At 35.3% G+C, this 17,362-nt stretch overlaps 1 protein-coding gene across 2 annotated transcripts in view; it reads left to right on the forward strand.

Annotated features, from left to right (window-relative positions):
- The window catches only part of LOC138707845 (transketolase-like protein 2), a 163,271-nt gene that overhangs the window by 104,743 nt on the left and 41,166 nt on the right, over positions 1-17,362 (forward strand). For both annotated transcript variants that reach the window (XM_069837824.1, XM_069837825.1), the window contains exons 2-5: positions 4,603-4,748; positions 6,901-7,090; positions 15,156-15,390; positions 16,356-16,499. In XM_069837824.1, coding sequence (XP_069693925.1) covers positions 4,603-4,748; positions 6,901-7,090; positions 15,156-15,390; positions 16,356-16,499 — 715 coding nt within the window. The remainder of the gene's footprint in view (positions 1-4,602; positions 4,749-6,900; positions 7,091-15,155; positions 15,391-16,355; positions 16,500-17,362) is intronic.

Below are 17,362 nucleotides of genomic sequence, written 5' to 3' on the forward strand. Positions count from 1 at the left end.
GCAAACTTTGGGAAGACAAGAATTGATTTACAGCTAGATAAGCAAAAAGCTCTACACATCAACCAACACAATGCTCTTGTGAAAAAAAAATCGGGAGATTTTACTGCATCTTATTAACGCAGTCTGCTTTCTAGGAAAACAAGAATTGGCTTTTCGGGGTCATAACGAGAGTGTGGAATCAGACAATATAGGAAATTATATTGAATATTTAAGTTCCTTAAGTGAATTTGACCATTTACTGCCAATCATCTTGAGAGTTCAACAGTATTTCGTGGTACTTCTCTCGCAATTCAGAATGACTTAATATTTGCTATAAGTGGGGTTATGATAAAGAACATAAAACCTTTTGTGGCCATTGTTGTTGATGAAACAAATTACTGCTCTAATCAGAGTTAATTGCCCACTGTTTTAAGATACGTCGACAGTACTGCCAATGTTCAAGAACGGTTTATAGGATTCACAAATGTAAGTTCGGACAAAACTGCTGCTGCTTTGTTTCAGCATGTGGAAGGTGTTATAGCAGAATACAATGTCGGCAATAAGTTAATTGCACAGACATACGATGGTGCTTCAGTTATGGCGGGAAATATTAATGGCTTAAAAACAAAAGTTCAAGAAAAGTATCCTCAAGCACTATTTGTCCATTGTTACAGCCATGTTCTCAATTTAGTTTTGCAACAAACTATTTCATCCATTCCAGAATGCCGCATTTTTTTTCAAAACACTGTCGGGTTTAGCTGCATTTTTCTCATCATCTCCTAAAAGATCAGAAAACTCGAGGAATTTATGAACAAGAAACTCCCAAAAGTAGCACCAACTAGATTGAATTTTACATCTCGGCTTGTAAATACAGTAAAGGAATACAGAGAAAAACGGACTGCTTTCTTTAAAAATATCATTTGTAATGACTCTGAAGAAAACTGGGATGATGCTGTAAATGTGCAGGCTCCAAGGATATTTGAATTTTTTCACACAGTTTCAGAATATATTTCGTCTTGAAGTCTATGCTAGAGTGTTCGCACATACAGATGTGCTCTACAATATTCTTCAGACAAAAAGTCTAGACATAGCATACTACTTGCAAGAGGTATCAAAGTTAAAAAAAAAATACTATATCAGAGTTCAGACGTAGTGGGTTTCTTTCCATATGGAGTAATATGGAAAATGAAAATTCTTCAGCCAATACAATGGAACCACCATTAAAGCGAAGAAAAGGAGATGATGAATTGAAATACAGGCAGCTGTACTACAGCATACTAGATCGTATGCACATGGAAATTACTGACAGATTTTCTGATTATGGAAAGCTTCAGTTCACACATCTTCTAGATTCTCAAAAATTTTCTGCTTATAGAGAAAACTTCCCGAATGAGGCAATAAACAAATTATTTCAGTCCTATAACAGTCACTTTGATCAAGTACGTTTGAAAAATGAATTAAGTGTAATATATTCAGCAGAAGTCTTTGATTTTTCGAACAAACCTATCCATGAAATATTATCTGCCATATATGAAGACCAGCTGAACCAAGTTATTCCTGAAGTCCTAATTGGCAACATTAATTGTGACATTACGTCAGCATAGGTAGAAAGAACATTTTCTGCGTTGAAGAGAATAAAATCCTACTGTAGATCAACTCATACACAAGAACGTTTATCCGGCTTGGCACTAATATCCATTAAAAAGTCATTTCTACAGAAACTTTGCAAGTGGCCCAACTGTAATTTCAAGGACGAAGTCATCAACGTATTTTCGTCGCAATCAAGACGTCTGGAATTCACATAAATAGGCTATGTAAGGAATTTTATTATAGGGATTTTAAAATATATTTTGTGTAATAATAGGGTCAGTGGTAGCCCAAACCCTTTAACCAGTATACGCCACTGGTAGAAATACGCGGACGTCCAGATCCAGGATATCTCCCGAACTTCCATGATTTCGAAAACGGCGAGCCCACCCCTGAGCTTTAGAATGAGGAATTCCTAGTCTACGACCCGCCTCTGGAACTGAAGAGCCATTTTCCATCAGAGCAATCAGCTGAAGTCTGTCCCCTGCTGCCCGCAATGTTAATGAGGCATGGCTTCACCACGCACATCGACATAGCTACTACAGTGAAACCTGTTCAAATCGGAACCTGAATAATCCGGAATTCTGTCTATTTCGGAACAATTTATTGGTCCCGTCGAAATTCGTATGTGTTCTGTATAATTTTTACTGAATAAAACGGAACTACCTGCTACTGTTCAAAACGGAAGTAATATTTTGGGCATACTGCTTTAATGTAAACTATATTTTGAAACAACGTGTAATTTCAAGGAATACCGGTATACGAAATATGTAGGTCACTGGGATAAAAACAAGTTCTCTTTGCAAAATTTTAGAGGGTGCGAGGGTGTGTTGGCCTGTCGGTCATAAATTTTATTACCCTGATGACTAGGCAGACTAGTCCCTTCAAAGATTTTCACACCTGTATACTGTCGTAGCTAGACAGAGCGCAAGTGTAGTGATTTCTGGTAAAAAAAAAAAAAAAAAAAAAAAAAAAAGTTGCGTGAAATGTGGCATTAACATTAAGTGACGAAGTAAAAGTTATCGAGTTAAAGGAAAATTGGAAACAAAGTGTGTGTAAAATAATGTTGAAGTTCAGTTGTGGAAAACTCAGGAGTGACACTTTAAAAATAAAGATCATAATGAGTGGCTTGCGGCCAATATTAGGACATAAAAGGAACCAGAAAACAATTGTTTATGTGGAAATAAATGAACTGTTGTGGGAGTGGGTTCTTCATGATCTTTCAAAGAACATGCCAATTTCTGGATCTATTCCACAAATCAAGCCATTGAACTGGCAAAGAATTTAGATAAACCAGAATTCAATGCTTCTAAAGGATGGCTCCTAGCCCAATTAAATAATAATGTGCAGTGATACACAGTCCAGTATTATAGTGTAGTGTTAGATATTAAATTGAATGAGATTAGTAAACTTTAGTAGTATTTAATGACTGATGAGGAGTCACGATAACATTTATACAGAAAATGATATTTTAATCAAGATGATTCACCAAAAGAATAAGCGACAGAAGGCTGATTTAATGTGAGTAGTGTTAAACGGAATATTTTGTACTTCTTACAGTTTGCGGCATACCATTTTGTTTTTCATGTATAAGAGTGATGAAATATTCCATTTTAATTTCACACCTGAATAATAGGGAAACCTGTTCACAACGGGAAAAAAAATTAGGACCATGTCACTTCCGTCTTGAACAGGTTTTACTGTATTAATCAAAACACACGCCTAATAATGATATCACGGTTTTAGAACAGTTCAAACAGTATTATTTTACCAGTAATAGAGGAAGATATTTATTTTTCCTACTAATAACAAAATCGCGAAATTCATACTAATGACGAAATGCTGTTCAGTAAACGAACATGTTAAGATAATCGTGATCATGACATTCCTCTCAAAACATTCCGATGGCTCTGTGACATCGTGTTTGATCGCTAAGGAGAAAGCTCCATGTTCAGATCATGTCGACTCATTTTATTCATAATGTAGGTAAAATTTAATTACTGTCATTCTATTTTACAGCAGTGTTTATAAATACCCATCTACTCTTAATATTAGATAACTTTTCATCACATCATTTCAAATGCCTTTCGGATTGCGACAAGAATCAAAGAAAAATTATATATTTCAATTGGCGACAAAACGATGCCATGTCAACTACTGCTTTGGAGAAATGGACATGTGCAGTATGTTGTAAGCAGAACTTGTTGGAAAAATCCATAGTGACATTGTGGCGGACAAGGTCGCAGTTGGGGTTTTTCCAGGGGTTTTCCTGTTTTTCCAGGGGTTTTCCTGTTTACATCATTCCGTCAGCATTTCTCCATTTCGTTATCATTCCACAGCATTCCCCCAACACTAGCTGACGATGCATGAAGGGTGCTGGCCTAGGGACGAGTGGGGTTGCCTGCTCGAAACCTGGGCACACAGAGGACCTTAGTGTGGTCACCAGGGGGTCAGCGCAATAGATCTTAACAGGTCGCAGTGCTGGGTCATAGTGCTCCCCCCTCAATAAATTCAATTCAAAGCAGAACTTATGCAATAAGTGAGCTCCAAATTTTATTTCTGTACCTGTACATAAGCCCCAGGCAAATCTATGAATTGACATTCATAAACACCTTGACTATTGGAAATATTTTATTCATATTGAGTATTAAAATTCATTAATTATTTATAGACAATATGAAGTTCATTGTCATTCAGTAATACACTTGAGTTTGTAGTGGACTGTGAAATTGATAACATGAAAACATTTATGAATAATGATTGCTGAAACATTAACTTATACAGGACATATTTTTTTAATAAACTGAAAATTGCGCTCTATATTAATGTCGTAAATGAGAAATGTTGTACTGTTTAACTCTCAATTTCTAAAAAATTATAAATGTAGCCATCAGTCTTCTTCCACTACAATAAAAAAGTCTTAGCAGTCTGACATCAAATGAAAAGAAAGAAGGAATATTTGTAGAAATTTTGTCGTGTTAATTGATTATTTAATTTCAAATATTAGTCTTTACAAAAGTGTGGTTCCTCTTTCAGACATCCAACATCATGTGCTTCAATGGCAGAGGCTATGTCCGTTCTGTTTTTCCATGTAATGAGATACAAACTGTCAAGTCCCAAGGATGCTTCAAGTGACCGCTTTATTTTGTCAAAGGGACATGCTGCTCCCATACTATATGCAGGTAATATTTACACACTTTGTAAGCATCACAGTAAATCAGTAATTTCTTCTGTACGTGTGAATTTCATAATTTCAGAATACCCAAGGGTTACATCTGAATGTGTTTCCTGTTATCAGAATTGCTTCTCCTTTGTTTAAATTAGAGGAAATTAAAGTATGTTGTTTCAGTGTATTAACATGATAGATTTCTAAATTAGAAACCTGTGAAGCTTCTCTTCATATTTTAATTAACTACATAAAGTATTTTTGTGTGGGTGTGGGTGTGTGCATATGCTTTGTAGATTTTATATCGGATTCCATTACTGCCCTGATACTTCAGTTTACAAATGCGTGGTAATTAGCAGTAAGAATCAAATTAATAATTTCAGAAAAAAAAAATAAGTTCAGTAATATGACTCTACTTCCCTAAATTAAATTTATATCTTTTGTGCTTTCCTTTGCAGAACTAGGTTGGATTTTAAGAATGTTGCATATGAAAATTCATTTTTAAGAATGATTTATTTTTAAGGCTGAAATTAAACTGCTTTTTTTGTTTTCAGCATTTTTGACTTAGTTCTTTTCTGTAAAAAAAAAAAAGTGCATATATTATTAATGGAGAGGAACAGTATGATATTCATGAAATTCTTAAGTCCTGTGCTGTTAAAATTGTGTTTGATGCATATGTTTCAGGAAGTGATTATCCTAGTATACATTGTTTCCCAAACTTCTTAATTTGAAACAGAAATTTACAAGAAATTGGGTTTCACTTTAGTCTATATTTCCTTCATTTGCACACCACTGTGACCACCTTGTCTAACCACTGCCACCATCATTGAAGAGCACAGGGAGAGAATCTGTTAACTCATATTTTACTCTTTTTACAGGAGAGCAAATTAAAAGTTTCAAGACCCACTATATTCCCTTGTCTTTGGATTATAATTCTTCAAATTTCTCTAGCCTAATTGTTATTCTGTACAGTTAGACCACACAAATCTACACTACCTGAGCTATTACATGACATCAGAAACAGAAAATCGATAGTTTTGAGCTCATAAGTTTTTCCCCTGGACTCTTCAATTGCAATTACTGTACAGTAGAGCGTCTTGTTTAAGCACAGTGAAAACATAAAGTGTAGGTAACGTGTGGGGGTAGGACGAGCCGTACGATAAACATGAGGGATGCACAAGGTTTTAGTTACAACATTAATGGTGGAGCATTAATTGAAATTATATTTCCCAAAAATACACAAAACAAAAGAACACAAATTGCATAACGTTACCATATACACATTTTAACAAATGAGCAATTGTGATGTTGAAATAATTCAATATAACAAATCAAATTTTGTTACTTACATGATGTTGCTTTCAAGCAGCATTTTTTACGGTTCTGAATTTCATTTTCTGTATGACTAACATAATATCACAGTCTTCTTTGGCCGAATTAACATAACTACAGTATATTGGTCTGTACTGTACCTGAATACATTGAATTTTAAGAAGGGATAATTATGTTTATGAAATAGTGTTGTCGCTTCAGATGAATATACTGTGGTTTTGTTAATTCCGCCACAGACGACAGTGATATGTTAGTCATAGAGGAAATGAAATTCATGACTGTAAAAATGTTGCTTGAAAACAACATCATATAAGTAGCAAAATTTGATTTGTTATATTGAATTATTTCAATGTTGCACATTGCTTGTTTGTTAAAATGTGTATATGATAACGTTATGCAATATGTGTCCTTTTGTTTTGTGTGTTTTTGGAAAATATAATTTCAGTTAATACTCCGCCATAAATGTTGTAACTAAAACCTTGTGCATCCCTCGTGTTTATTATCGTACGGCTTGTCCTCCCCCCACACGTTACCTGCACTTTATGTTTTCACTGTGCCTAAACGAGACGCTCTACTGTATTAAATCCCTCCTCCCCTCAAAAATTAGTTAATATGATCAGTGTTGTGTACCCATGATGCATTCAGCAATGTAAATCAACTACAAACTACAAACTTCAGGACACAGTGCAATACCCAAAATCTGGTTTCGAATATAATTATTTTAATTTGTATTTTGGCACAAAAGTTTTCTTTGCAAGACTATTTATATATTTAACTAACCATGATACGATCATTCAAGGAAATAGTACATACCATTGTGTTCATTTGTTTCACAGCATGGGCTGAGGCAGGTCTGTTCCCAGTCACAGATTTACAAAATTTGCGGAAAATTGATAGTGATCTTGAAGGTCATCCAACACCAAGGCTCAATTTCGTAGATGTAGGAACTGGATCTCTGGGCCAGGGACTCTCTGTTGCTTGTGGCATGGCCTATGTTGGCAAGTACTTTGACAAGGCTTCATACAGGTAAGTTCCATTTTAAAGTTCAGTTGGTTCATGTTGGCACAGGATTTTGAGAAAGAGAAGGAATACTCTCCCTCTCACTTTCCTGCATTGTTGCCATAACCTCTCTGTAAATATCTTAGGGTGTAGGGATGAGGGTGCATGGGCACTGAATGAAGCATTGGCAGAGTCGTCCCTACCATCTGTGAAGCTTTACCTTTTTTCCAACACCCATTTGAAAAGTCACAAATACAAGTGAAACAATTGAAAGCAAAAATTTATATATGCCCTATGTGCACTTCTGGATTAATGATTCTTAAAATCTATTTCAACTCAAAAACCAAAATTCACAGTGTAACACTACCACTGTAATGATGTTGTAGCTGGGAAGGAGGAATGACGACATTATTTAGCTCTTCTGGAAAATCTTAAGCATTAATGAGGGTTTTGCATTGTGATTCAATAGTATTGGAAGCAAGTCTTTGGCAAGAAAATCTTTCTCTTTCTAACTGCCTGCTCCAGCATGTTCAAAAAGAAATATAATAAAAATTTCTCCTATCTTTTTACTTATTGACTAGAATAGACTGACGAGATGTCCCCGGTTTTGAGTTGCTGTCCCTGGGGAGCAAATGTCCCCATTTTTGTCCCCGGAAATTAATTTCGTCCCCAGAAGTTTTGATTTTGTTTCATTAACATATTACACGTAAATATTTAAGTATTGTGATGAAACTGCTGCAATTCATGCACATTTCTGAATGGTTCTCAATGAGACAGAAGAACCAGCGAGCACAGTATGAGATATTCTGCACACTTTGAGAAGAACATAGAATTTTTGTCTTCATTCACGTTGCGCGGAAGTTTTAGAACAGCCGCAGTGTCCATTTTTAAGTAGTTAAAATAATTAGGAGTTTTGTGACAAACCAACGGGTGAAAAGTGGTCTGTTGTTTTTCAACATTTCAAAAAAGAAATTCCATTCCACTTAAAAATCTTCTCAAAATAGTGTCATTAATAATGTGTCTTTCAGTCAGTAATTCATCATTTGAAAGATGAACTCAATCTGGACTGATGAAAAATCAAGAATAAAAATTGAAACAGTTAAAGCTTTGTTACAAGTGAAAACAAACTTTCGTTTCTCATGTGAAGAACTTGTGAAGCTGTATGGGAATGAACAGATCCTTAAAAAGGTATATTCTTCAGACAGGTACTTGTAAAATGTGTTAGAGTTTAGTGTGTACAATATTATGTGAAAGACTTCCATGCATATCAGTACTGAAATGGAGTTCTTAGTGGCTGTAATTGAGTCGGTCAGAGCTAAAAGGAATTAAGTCACTTTTGACAACTTTTCAGGAGAAGCAAAAACATTCCACTAATAACACAAATATTATATTCTTATGTTATAGAAGACAAAAGAATATTTAAAATTCTTAGTTCCCTCTTCCACCATTCGATGCGCATGACATCAGTTGTTCAAATTGTTGCATAACCCAAAATTTCATATTTTGACATAATTCCTTTTAGCTCCGACCGATTCAGTTATGTATAGGAGTTAGTGTGTTTGCATTTAATTTAAAAAGTTAAGATGCTCTACAAATTTATTGTGCAAAGTTCTATTATTTTATCTCCTGTTACATGTATTTTGTGCAACATTTCAACAGAGAGTGACTAGATAAGCATTTGTGGTTTTCCTTGAAATTGCCGATGTCCCCTGCTGGACCATAAAAAATCTGGTCAGCCTAGACTAGAATTTAATTGTGAAATAAATGGTATACCTTTACCTTTTACCTTTATAGGCTTATATAAAAAAAAAAAGGAATGAACCTATATATTTTCTGTGACTTACGTGAAGGTGCATTACGTAGTTGCTGACTCCGATGGGACCATATAATCTTGATAAATATAGTTCTTCCATCACATTTAGAATGTGAAATGAATCAGGTTAGTTCAATAGAACTGTTGCTTTCGTCACTGACTTAAAAACTAACGAAGTTCGTGAGTTGTTTTTTCAATAAGTAACTTGAGTGAACTGTTTCTTCCCATTATGCGTTTAAATTATATGAAGTGAAATTGTAATAATTGCAGTTTTAAGTGGAATAGTTCTAAATGTTTTTTTCTTGACATTGACACCTGAAAATTGATGGAGCATTGTGGAATATATATATATATTTGGGTATTGTAACTCATGTGAGCTTGAAAATAGAATTTTGGGTTCAAGTGAAGTGAGTTTATGCTCCACACACAGTGTTAACTACCGATCAACTTTGTGTCTTTTAAGCTATTTAAAATCTTTTAAAATTATACTGATTGTAAATTGTACATTAGGCATTTTCTCAGGCAGAATCTGTAATACAGGACCAGTCAACATCAGGATGACTCTTACATCATGTGTTGGGAGTATTGAGTTCACCATTCGAGATCAGCTGCATCTAAATTTTTTAGCCTCAAGAATATCATAGGATCTCAAAAGTAGATGATAAATTCCTTAAATATTTCTTTATTTATCGAAATAGCATTATTGACCTGTAAGACATCTTGTACCTCTACCTAGACTGGCCATATATAATAAAAAAAATTGAGAGGGTGTATACAAAGATATTTTAAGGCTGTAAACGACCTTTATAACCAGGCTGCACCCACCCTATTGTAGGTCCAGCATTGTATGAGGAAGGATGTTTCTAGGGAAAGTATCTATGGATTGGGGCAATTAAGAAAACCAAGGGGTACCATTGTTGATTATCTTAGACCAAGACTTCAATGCAACGTGAACAATTCAGATAGGAAACAGTGATGACTTGAAAATTGGTGTCCTGGGTACTCAGGCAAAAAGGCAAAACCATCACAGCTAAAGGAGCAGTATAGAGATAAAATCAAACCTTCAGCAGTATTCTGGAATGATCACAGGAAAGTTCTGGTAAATGACAGAGAGACTGTCAACCATCAGAACGACCAAAGGTGCTCCTCCAGTGCCAAGCTATGACTTTCAGTAAGTTCAATTTCCTTGAGGAGTCTAAACCTCGATAACTAAAACAAGAGGTGAAGATTTAAGGTATGTTTTGTTCAGGGATGGTTAGTGGAGCTTCCAGTAGAACTTTGCACTAGCTCACAAATCAAAGTCAGTGCAGGAGTGACTTCGGAGACAATTCTAGACTTCCAGTCTCTTTGCGATTGGCTGTTTTGCAGTCTTCACCTCAATGCTTTGAACTGCAAACTATGATCTGTGCTTAAGGACATGGACTTCAGAGAGACCATCCAATCTTGTGCTGCCATAGAGAAGTGATGTAAAGATATTGTGTGTGAAGATCGAAGGTGGTAATTTTGATAACCAGTTGGTAGTATGTGTGTAAAAGCAATCTGTCATCACATATTCTAAAGAGAATAAAAACATGTTTTATTTTTTAAGAACATTGTAACCATATTATGGTCTTAACTGAGTATAAATGAAATGTGTTCCTCCTTTCGTCTTCGTTAATCTTACTAGTTAGTTGACCATAATATAATGTCATAGAATTTGCAAGTTTACCTTCTTTACTTTTCTTCCTATGACCATGGCCTTCGTCTTGTTAGCATTTATCTTCATTCCATACTGCTCACAGCTGTCATTTAGCTCCAGTAGCTTATCCCTTAGTATTGTCTCCTCTTCTGCTAACAACGCCATATCATCAGCAAATCTTATACACTTTATTCTTCTTCCTCCTACAATCACTCCTCCCATATTCTGAAGACAGTTCTTCACTAAATCCTCCAAGTAGATGTTGAACAGAGTAGGTGATAAAGGGCATCCTTGTCATACCCCTCTTCTTATTTCACTTGCTTCTGTTAGCATTTTGGTTAGTAGTGATGAAATCTCTTCATATCTATAAATACTGTCAACTATATTATGCAATAGATTGATGTAATTCTGGGATCGAATTGAAACTAGAAATTGGTTGACTTTTCTTGTTAATCCACTACCAAATAACTTTTTTTCCATATTTCTGCTTCAGATGCGAGAATCTGCCGAAATTGTCTGTGCACATAATAAAGATTCTTTTCAGAATTAACGTGCGTGTGCGTGTCGTAAAATTGCTGCAATTATTTCTGTAACTTTTTACCTTCATTATTGTACTTCTTCACACTTCATTTAACAAAATAGCAGTCCTTACTTCTGTTTAACTACATCAAGATCAGTCGGACTCTCCTCTACAAAACTCCAAAACTCGTCCACACTGAGTATAATTGTTTATAAGATATGACAAAATTTACTGAATTAGGGAACTTTATTGTATGGTGGCATAGATTACATATCGTAATACTTTTATATTCACTGTATTCCCCACAACGTATCTTCTGTAAACTGACAACCATCTGTTTTTGTGAACAGATATCTTCTGTCATTCGTAATACAAGAGTAGACATTATTTCAAACAATGAACATATTTTTCAGAGCATATATATTGCAATTTAAACAATAAAGAAAATGTTGCTTAACAAAATAAAACTACTTTTGTCAGTCTCTCTCTCAAATTTACAATAAATCACTTCACTGTGTAATGTTGTGTGGAGATGCATTTGTAAAGAGTACAACACAAAAACACTATTTGCAGATTTCATCTATGGCCCTTGGACATAAGATACATTCTATGTGCTTTAAATTTCCACTGGTCTTCTGTGTTGTCTGCTTCAGTTAGGGGATAATTGAACCCCTGAAGGAACTGTGGTTGATTGGATGAGTTGGAGCTTTGCAGTGAGGGCTTGAGATTCCCCTCTGAATATTTGGCTTTGTTGCTTCCTTTCCTAATTTCAAAATAAATTGTTTTCGTGAATTTCTGCTTTCGAAGTCATGAACAACTCTGTTGCTAATTGTGTATGCTTTCAGAACTGTGAAGTCGATTATATCATACGAATCCTCCAGGACTCATTTTCTAGTACCGAGCTTGATATATCTTCTTTTGACGATGTTCATTTACCAATGATCAGTATACATAATTCTGATGTAAGAATAGCTAAAAGTCTATTGTTACAAGTATAATCAGAACATACATTATTTACATCTATTTCGTTCTCTTGCATTTCTACTTATTATATTCTGAATCACTTCATTACTATCATCGAAACTGTTATCAATGTATTCAGTGTCATCTACAGCTTTTGTTTGCAATGTCTTTCAAACACACTATTATTTTAAATGCTTCACAACTTACTGCTACAAGATTTTACTTATTACTGAACATTTTAATTATGTTTGTTACAGCAGTGAATATTATGCTGTGATTAGAATAAGACATATGGGCTCAGTCCAGCATTGTTGGAAGGGGGAGATCAGACATATTACACAGATGAGTGTCAAAGCAAAGAAATATTATGCTTTACACAAATTAAATTAATTGAAAGAGGAATTATTCGAAAGTTCGTAAGAAACTTTCTTCATGTAATTAAGTACTAAGGAACAGGGACTGTCAGAACCTCGTTTTCTTCTCCTCCATTATCTCCTGTGGTGGCTGAATGTTCAAACCTCCAGCTTGTTATGCAGGCGTCCCGACTTTGAGTCCCATTTAGGTCTGGGATTTTTTTATTGAAAAATCCAAAGTGACATTTGTGCCAGACAAGGACGCAGTTGAGGTTTTCTCAGGGTTCTTCAGTTTTTCTCCATATTAGGCACCTACATCGTTCCATCACCATCTTTTCATAATTTCGTAGCATTCCCCAATCGCAGGCTGGCAACACATGGAGAGGATTGGCCTAGGGACGAGGGGAGGGGGGTTGCCTGCTCGAACCTGGCTACACAGCGAATCTTAGTGTAGTCAGCTGGTGTGGGTTTGGGAATGCGCCTAGCTTGAGAGTTAGCGCAATAGATCATAACAGGTCTCAATGCTGGGCCATAGTGTCTCCCTCCCATAGAGTCCATTTCATTCCATTCCATTCCCCTTTATTGGTGTCTGTGCCTCAGTCACTCACTCAGATTTATCGCAATATTCTGCATTAATTTGGTATGCGCGATTTGCTTATGGCAATCTTCTTCTTGTAGCCATTCAACATGCAACTTGAGATACCCAAGCCATTGTGACATCATCCAGAGTGGCAGGAATTAACTGTCTTCTGAAAGCCAAAATGTTTTGTTTTCTCTGTTACTTCTCCTTTTACTTTGTCCTATATTAACTAGAATGCTTTATATTGGCAACACTGATGTTGTACAAATGATGCTTCTTTTCTGTTGAAATCTGATGTAATTCATACTTGTTCACCACTGTGGAGTATTGGTTAGCATGTCTGGCTGAAACGAGTGGACCCAGTTTCAAATCCTTGTTGGGACAAGTTATCTGGTTGAGGTTTTTTTGGGGTTTTCCATCAACCTATTGAGAGCAGATACTGGGTAATTTTCTTTGCTGGACCCTCGACTCATTTTGCTGGCCTTATCAGGTATGATATTTGAAGCTAGATGAACGAACACAAAGATCAGAAATATTCATAGAACAGGAATTTTGCCTATTGTGTATGAATGACAATTATTTTCCATACCAATAAACAACAAATTATAAAATTGAAATTCTGAAAAAAATGGTACGTGATTGAGAAAAACTAAAATTATATTTGAATTAGCCATACAGAAATGAGTCAAAACCACATATTTTTATGCAGAGGGCAAAAAGTGTGTTGTACAGTGTTATCAGTTCACTTTCAAAGATTGTGTTTGCTAGTTATTGAGACGTCATTGTATTTAGTGTTATATATTTGTGAACTTTAGTTCAAATATGGCTTATGGATCATTGCGTGGAAACTTTTGTGAAAGCTTGGGATTTAAACTGATTGACTGTGGAAAGGTGACGGACAGCAAAACATTTTTTGGAAGATGTGCTAAAAAATCTTCAGTAATAGTGGAAGCACAAGTAGTCTCCAATATCATCATGTTTGTTTCTCCTTTCCAAAGTGGATTTACGTCTACTAGCATTGCTACTTTCAGTTTATTTTCTCAATGTTGGAGCACCTAATAGTGAAGTTTGTGTCCTGTGTTAAAGAATAAACATGTAAGTTTGACTGAAGGAAAGAGATGTTGAATGTAAATAATGTGAACTGGAAAATTTTCTTTTCCCCAACATTTTTATATAGGTACATCATGAGTGGCAATTGCTTAATAATTATCTTACGTACATCAGTAATATTAAAATTATTTGTAAAATCTTGTGTTGTCCTTTATAGCACATATGGAATTATTATTAAAATATTAGGTGCTTTTGTTCAGACTTACACTGTTGAAAAGCACTTAAAATTAGATTAATCTATTAAAAACATCTGGTTAACTGGTCAAAATTTTTAGTCTATTGACAGCTCTAATTTAAACTGACTGGGTTCTTTTATGACCTCAATTTGGAATTTACAAACTTGAATCTTAGAGATGCGTAAAACCAATGTATCAAAACGTGCAATGGAATGATAATCTGGAATATACAGAGTTCCTATGCAGATTGGTCCCAGGTAGTAATGTTCCATTGGCTTAATGACGGTAGTTCGGAGCACCTGTCTCGTGGAAACTAAGTAGTTAAGGGGTGGAGTGGGACTGATCTGGATATGGAAGAGTGCACGGACCTGGCCATACACTGACATATGGCCACTTGCCTCCCGATAACAAATTTTGTTAGGTAGAGATTGAAATGGGACTGGTCTGCATAGGAACTCTACATGTGTATAATATATCAAGTGTTACAGTCTTCTGCATACTATGTGTTATTCCTCTCTACCTCTTTATCCATCCATTGATTTATCTAAAAATTTCTTGTTATCACAGTTGCTTGTACTCCTGTTAGTCTTATTTGGACTCTCTGGGACCCATTCCATTACTCATTTCGGTGTTCTGTCCTTTGACATATTTTCAGCATGACCATAACATTGTAGCCTTTTCTTCTGTGATATCCTTTTTGATTTAGTATTAAAGATTAGATATTAAATTAATATTAATATTTTTCACAATCTAAAAAATATGGAGTCAGAAATTATCTGAAATGAGTTGCGAGAAATCAGAGAAGAGTGAAGGGCAATGCCAGAAATATTTGGCTAGGATGTTGTTTGCTCTATGAATAAGCATAGAAGTTTAATATAGTTTTATCACTTCCCTGATAGGGTGTACTGCTTGGTTGGTGATGGAGAGAGTGCTGAAGGTTCCATCTGGGAAGCTTTACATTTCGCGAGCTATTACAAATTGGACAACTTATGTGTCATCTTTGATGTGAATCGCCTTGGTCAGTCAGAGCCTACATCTCTGCAGCATAACATGGAGGTTTACCGCAAGCGACTGGATGCATTTGGTTGCAATGCAGTTGTAGTTGATGGACATGATGTTGAAGAACTCTGCAAGGTAAGCAATTGGAGGGAAATAAAATGTCAGTCTAGTTCTCATATATGTTATATAGGGTTGTTTCCGATCTCTGATAACGAATTTGAATGACGTCATGTGCGTCAGGAATCACATCAACAGCCGAATTGCGGCGAGAGGTGACAGACCAGTAGTGAGTGATTTCATAATCAGAGTGCACGGTGTATCACAGTAACAATACCCAAGAAATTCGAGTCTTTTAGGGAAGGTTGCATAAGTCTTTCTGATGTCAAGTACAGTTACGTGAAAATCATAGGACCTTGCAATAAACGTGGTTTCGTTATTTCCAAGAAAGGAATCTTGTGTGTACCTAATAAGACTGGCAAAGCTCGGATGAGATTAATTCCAGAGTGGAAAAAGCAAGGAAATCCACCCCCTGTCACAAGTCGCCACACCCACGAGATGATACAAATCAATTCCATTCGAGCTTTACCAATCTTATTAAGTACACAGAAGATTCCTTTCTTGAAAATAATGAAACCTCGTTTATTGCAGGCTTCTTTTATTTTCACTTAACTGTACTTGGTATCGGAAAGAGTTGTTATGTACCCCTCCCAAAAAGGCTCGATTTTCTTGGGAATTTCTGCTGTGAGTCGCCATGCACTCTGACTATGAAATCACTCACTACTGGTCTGTCACCTCGCGTCACAATTCAGCTGTCATGTGACTCCTGACGCACATGATGTCATTCAAATTCGTTATCAGAGATCGGAAACAACCCTGTAGTTCATAAGACCTTGATTAACCTGTAATAAATTCTGTTGGAGCTACTTTTTATGAAATTCAGAGATCAAATTGTTGCATGTAATGGACTTGTTTTAATATAAGACAATTCTAGCAAGACATTTTATTATTTAAATTAGTATTAATACACATTTTAAAAATGTTCTAAATACAGTTTCAGTATTTAATTCTGTGATTTTGAAATTCAAATATTTGTTCAACAGGCTTTCCATGAAGCATCTGTTACAAAAACAAAACCAACGGCAATAATTGCAAAAACCTACAAAGGAAAGAACTTCCCTACTATTGAAGATCAGGAAAATTGGCATGGCAAACCACTTGGTGATAAGTCTGACGAAGTCATTAAGGTACTGTTTTAAAATATTAAGTGAATAACACTTATTTTAAGACTCTTTTATTTCAATCTATACTTTATTTATAGGTGGAGCCAATGAACAATTCTTTCGTATTATTCTATTTGTAAATATTTGAAGTTGTGACAGTACACTTGAATTTCTGAAATGTGGTTTATCACTGAAAACGAAAGCGAATATTCACTGGAAACGAAAGTTCGTGCTAACCTCCTAATGTGGCGATACTGACGTACCAAACATAATTAAATAAACATAAAAACTGTGTGGATTTTCTTTATTAAAATACATCACACAACATAAATAATACACTAATTTTAGGCTCAAATATTCACTGAAAATGAAAGTTCGTGCGAACTTCCTAATGTGGCAAAACTGAGCCCCAGATTGTAGCAATGTGGCAGATTCAAATATTTTTTTTTTTTTTGGCCCAGCCAAAAGTGCCATTATTTTGGTGTTGCCGGTTATTTGGGTGCCGGTTACGAGGGATTTTACTGTATTGTGAATGATCTTATATAATTAAACGTGCTTACTATAGTTATCAGAGATATTAAATATTTTTGGTTCATATTTTAGAAAAATGATTCAAAATTATGAAGCCAAAGTAGTAGTGTAGTAGTTAGGATCAAGATAGTAAAAATCTGGATCTAAAATACGAGCATGTATTTTCACAACTTAAATCCTCGAAAATGCCTGATATTTAACCTTAAATAGTGGTTATATATTTTATTTTTATTCTTATTAACATACCCTATTACTCAGTACTTGGCATTGCATTTACATTATAAATTATGTAAATGGTTCTATTAATGCTTCATGCCTACATTAGCAGAATATTATAAAAGCATTGTCCTCTGTTT

The sequence above is a fragment of the Periplaneta americana genome, chromosome 10 (assembly GCF_040183065.1).
Source record: "Periplaneta americana isolate PAMFEO1 chromosome 10, P.americana_PAMFEO1_priV1, whole genome shotgun sequence".
Classification (NCBI taxonomy): Eukaryota; Metazoa; Arthropoda; class Insecta; order Blattodea; family Blattidae; genus Periplaneta; species Periplaneta americana.